The sequence below is a fragment of the Crocodylus porosus genome, unplaced genomic scaffold (genome assembly GCF_001723895.1).
Source record: "Crocodylus porosus isolate Cpor-Errol unplaced genomic scaffold, CroPor_comp1, whole genome shotgun sequence".
Classification (NCBI taxonomy): Eukaryota; Metazoa; Chordata; order Crocodylia; family Crocodylidae; genus Crocodylus; species Crocodylus porosus.
Genome location: NW_017728927.1, coordinates 1402614 through 1406769, shown reverse-complemented (window position 1 = coordinate 1406769; position 4156 = coordinate 1402614). Strand labels below are relative to the sequence as shown.

At 42.3% G+C, this 4156-nt stretch overlaps 1 protein-coding gene across 1 annotated transcript in view; it reads right to left on the bottom strand.

Annotated features, from left to right (window-relative positions):
* DNAH3 (dynein axonemal heavy chain 3) overlaps window positions 1–4156 on the bottom strand; it is a 112004-nt gene that overhangs the window by 32077 nt on the left and 75771 nt on the right. Inside the window, exons 35-38 of the mRNA XM_019542168.1 lie at window positions 3165–3276; window positions 2269–2510; window positions 1758–1858; window positions 1549–1654 (exon numbers count right to left, since the gene is read on the bottom strand). Coding sequence (XP_019397713.1) covers window positions 1549–1654; window positions 1758–1858; window positions 2269–2510; window positions 3165–3276 — 561 coding nt within the window. The remainder of the gene's footprint in view (window positions 1–1548; window positions 1655–1757; window positions 1859–2268; window positions 2511–3164; window positions 3277–4156) is intronic.

The following is a 4156-nucleotide window of genomic DNA, read 5'->3' as shown; positions in this document are numbered from 1 at the left end:
GAACAGGGGCTATGCAGGGAGGCTCTGCCAGGAGGCCCCAGATCCCCCACAGCCCTTGCTACAGCCAGTGAGTGGGGGCTTTTTTTCTTTTTTTTAAGGCGTCGGGAGGCTGGGCCAGGTGGGGGATATGGCCAGGCAGGGCGGCCATGGGGGCTTTTCCCACGGCTCCCCCAGCTATACTTGGCACATGCTGTGCCAAGCAGACTCAGGTGCTGGCCCCAGCCAGCAGTGGCAGCCTGCTGTCATCTCGCACACAGATCCAGGAGCCTGTGGTCCCCAGAAGGGCTGTGGGACTGTGCCAGACTCTTCCCGGGAGATGCAGGACCCTGGATCAGTGCACAGGCTGACAGCAGGCTGCCATCTCTCCCCAAGAGGACTGGATTGGAAGGGACCGCAGGGACAGCTTGCAGACACTGGCCAGCTCCAGATGTCAATATGAGAGCAGTCCTTGTGCCCCCCTTCCCCCTGCCTCTTCTTAGTTTCTGTTTCCCTGCAAGCCCGGCTCCAAAACATCTGAAACATTTCTGAAACATTTTGGATGGTTTCATTTAGTTTTGGAGATGTTTCAGAGCCTTCTGTTTAATTTTGGATTTGGTGTTTAGGGGAACAAAACGGACTGAAACACCTCCGAAATGAAACGGCTGCCAAATTTTGTACTACCCAGATCTGCTGACTGGGGCAGGAGGAAGTTAGCTATGGTCCAACCTCTTTCCTGCCCTTCACATAAGAAAAATGTTGCTCCTGAACCAAGTGAAAACATCAGCAGAATCTTAAGGATCACGTTATTTACCCACCCACTAATACTGGATTCCTAGAACTTGAATTTTCTATTGAAGTTTTAACTTGTTTTTATTAAAGTTTTATTGTTGCTTCACTTACAACTAGAAAACCAACAGTGGGAGGTACTGGGGTCCAACCTGGGACAGGCAGGGGTGCAGCTCCAGTTTCAGCCCCAGGCCCTGGGCCAAAGCCAAAGCTAAGTTGCTATCTACCCTGGAGCAGTATTTGAATCCAAGATGAGACTTTTTTGCCCCACACTGATTGGGAGAAAAAAAACTTATCTTGGATTCAAGTAAATAAGGTAACTATATTTATGCTACAGTTTTTAGTCCCTACCAAAATACTTCTAAATGCAGAACTGTTATTAAAACAGGAGAAGTGCAATATTGCTAATTTAGTCTCATCCCTTATTTCAGAACAGTGTTTAGAAATCCTCACAACACAAGTAGTCCTTATATTCACGTGAATGATCCTACTCAACCTGGCAAATGTTTGCAGGACCAGGTACTTGAAGAAGATAATATTATGATGGGCATTTCTTAAAAGCACTAAACACATGAGAGGCCCATACAGCACATTTCTAATGCATACTTTTCCCCACAATTTTTTTCAGGAACCCATCGTATCTGCAGTTCTCAGGCCCATTACTAAGTCCCTGTGAGGCAATGGGTAGTTTCCAAAAACTAACTGCTGAGAAGCATGCAATTGATACAGGGGTCCTTGGATTCAGTGGGACAGTAAAATAAAAGAAGAAATTGAAGCTCATACCAGTTCTCTATGCTCCTGTTGCAGGTCTGGGGGTAGTGTGTTCATGTAGGAATCCTTCAAAGGCTTCCAGCCTAGCTGCTGAGGATCCATATAGATCATCCCACACCTAGGAAGAATAAGTAGTTACGATGCAAAAATGTATTTGCAATGCATATTCAAATTTGGGTCTGTTGCATGGGATAGGTCAGCATTGGCTGCTTCCACATTACCTGCTGACAGTTGCTGGTGATGCCTCCTCTAAATCAGCTGGCTCAAAAATTAAACTCATTTTGGAATTCATCTGAATTATTTCACCACTCATTAAACACAGCTAGAAGGAAAACATCCCATGAATATGGGTTAATCATGTTATAGCTGAGCATTCATTTATACTCATGTCTGTCACAAGTTCAACTGTGGCACTTAATGCAAATTTGCATTCATTTATGTTTTCCCAGCATGTGATATTTATAGACCCTGTCTTAGTTCTTCCATTTGCTACTGCTACTAGTCACAAAGAAAAAGAGAACGCTGCAGTATTATCTCTCTCTGGGTTGCTAATACTTTTTCAGCAGCTAAGATCATGATTATTTTGTAAATAAATGAATTTCAATTCCAACTGGAGAGATACATTCATGTATTTTATTTTACTTAGAAGAGCTGTATAACAACGGGCAATAAACAACCTCACTTCAATAAATTAGAGGATTCCTACACATAACTGGCAAAAGTGATGGTCACCTTCTTGTTATCATCTAGCACAGTGTTCATGTTCTCTATCCAAACTGCATCCACTGGGCCATCAAATATAATCCACTTGCGTTCATCAGAGGTTGAAGATGCTTGTTCTCTGAAGGCATTTGCAAGGACTCCATCTGTCCACTCATGGCTCACAGGGTCAAAACACCCATAGAGTTGTCCCATAGTAATAGCTTTGGGGTTAATAATTTTGTACTCAACAGCAAATTCATCCATGGAATTATCTGAGTACAAATTAAAAAAAAAAGTTGACTTGAATAGCTAGAGAGAAAGAAAAAGGGCTTTAAAATTAGATTTAGCAAATGAAATATAGAAATGGAACATCCCTGATAGCCCCACTGTAACTGTCAAAGGCAAAAGGACATGATAGCTGGAAGGTAGCCAGCAGTGAGTAGCAACCTTTTTACTCAAACTTAGAGCATGTTCTCGCACGAAGCAGGAGCAAGTTACTGTATGCAAAAGCACAAGGTAAAAAATAATGAACAGGGAAAAAGAGCAACAAACCTGTTCTTGCACTTGTAACAACCCAGAATCTTTCTTTGGGAGTGGGTCAATTGGGCAGAAAGTTGCAATTTTTGTTCCATCGTTTTTCAGATAGATGCTATGCTTCAAGTAAATGATTTGATGAGACTACTCCTACCAGTTTTGCAAGACCATGAGGTATGAATATACTGCTTAATAAAACGTCTGACCAACTTTATTGGTTTCAGACAATGGTGGGTTTCTAATCCTATCCCTGGTTATCCAAACTCTCTTCTATTCTTCAGCCAGGTAAGAACAAAAATAACAACTGAGCTTACATTTGTTAAACAGCATCACTGGTCATAGAATTAATAGCTTTTTATGAGGAATCCTGGAGACAAGATTTCTATTTTTACCTGCATATAAATCACCAAGGGCTCCTGCTAGCACTTTAAAGGCACAGGTCTTTCCACCCATAGCATCACCAACAATCATGTATCCATGGCGCACCAGCATCATCTCATAAATCTGCATCAGTGACAAAAGGTTTATAAGTTAATTTAACTTATACAGAACAGAATGTAATATGAGTAAAACTACATGACTGTACTGCATTCTTGTACTATTGTGTAGGGACAACAGAATTGTCAATCCAGGCACATCCAGCTGCATCCTTGCTCTTAATCACACCCAGACAGACAGACCAGCAGCTATGTGGGAACAGCTGCATGCAAGAAGTGATATAACAGCATTTATCACTAAGTGGAGAGAAGCATGTAATAGTCTAGGGCAACTTTATCCAGATTGAAGTTGTTTACACCAAGGCAGGACTTTACATCATTTTTTCACTTCTATAAAGGGTGATTATATCCAGTCCACTTGTTTAGGTGCCCCATATCCAAGCTCTCAGTACATAAATGACACCGATTTAGGCTTTGTCTGCAATACAAACTAGCACTGAGTGAGCTTCTATTTATTCTTAAACTGCTTGGTTACCCTAGTACCATCCACTGTGAAGACATTCTCATCGCAATTTAAGAGTTGCCTTTTCCCATCTTTTAAATCAATTCCTAATCAGCTCAAGCTGTGCCCAAATAAGACTAGAGTAAACCCAAGGAAGAGCATCCACCCAGCCTTTTGCACCTGTTTAACTAACTCAGCTAAACCAGGGAAAGTCTCATGTGGACAAGAACTGAGGTTTAGTCAGGTTCCACCAACCTGATACTTACCTATCCACCTGTCAGTTTTGCCACTTTCATACCACCCTGCTTTAGAGCGCTAAGTGTACAATGGTGTGACTCACTGGGCTGCATTGGTAGATGTGTTGCCAGTAGGTCAAGGGAAGTGATTATTCCCCTCTATTCAGCACTGGTGAGGCCACATCTGGAGAACTGTGTTCAGTTTTGGG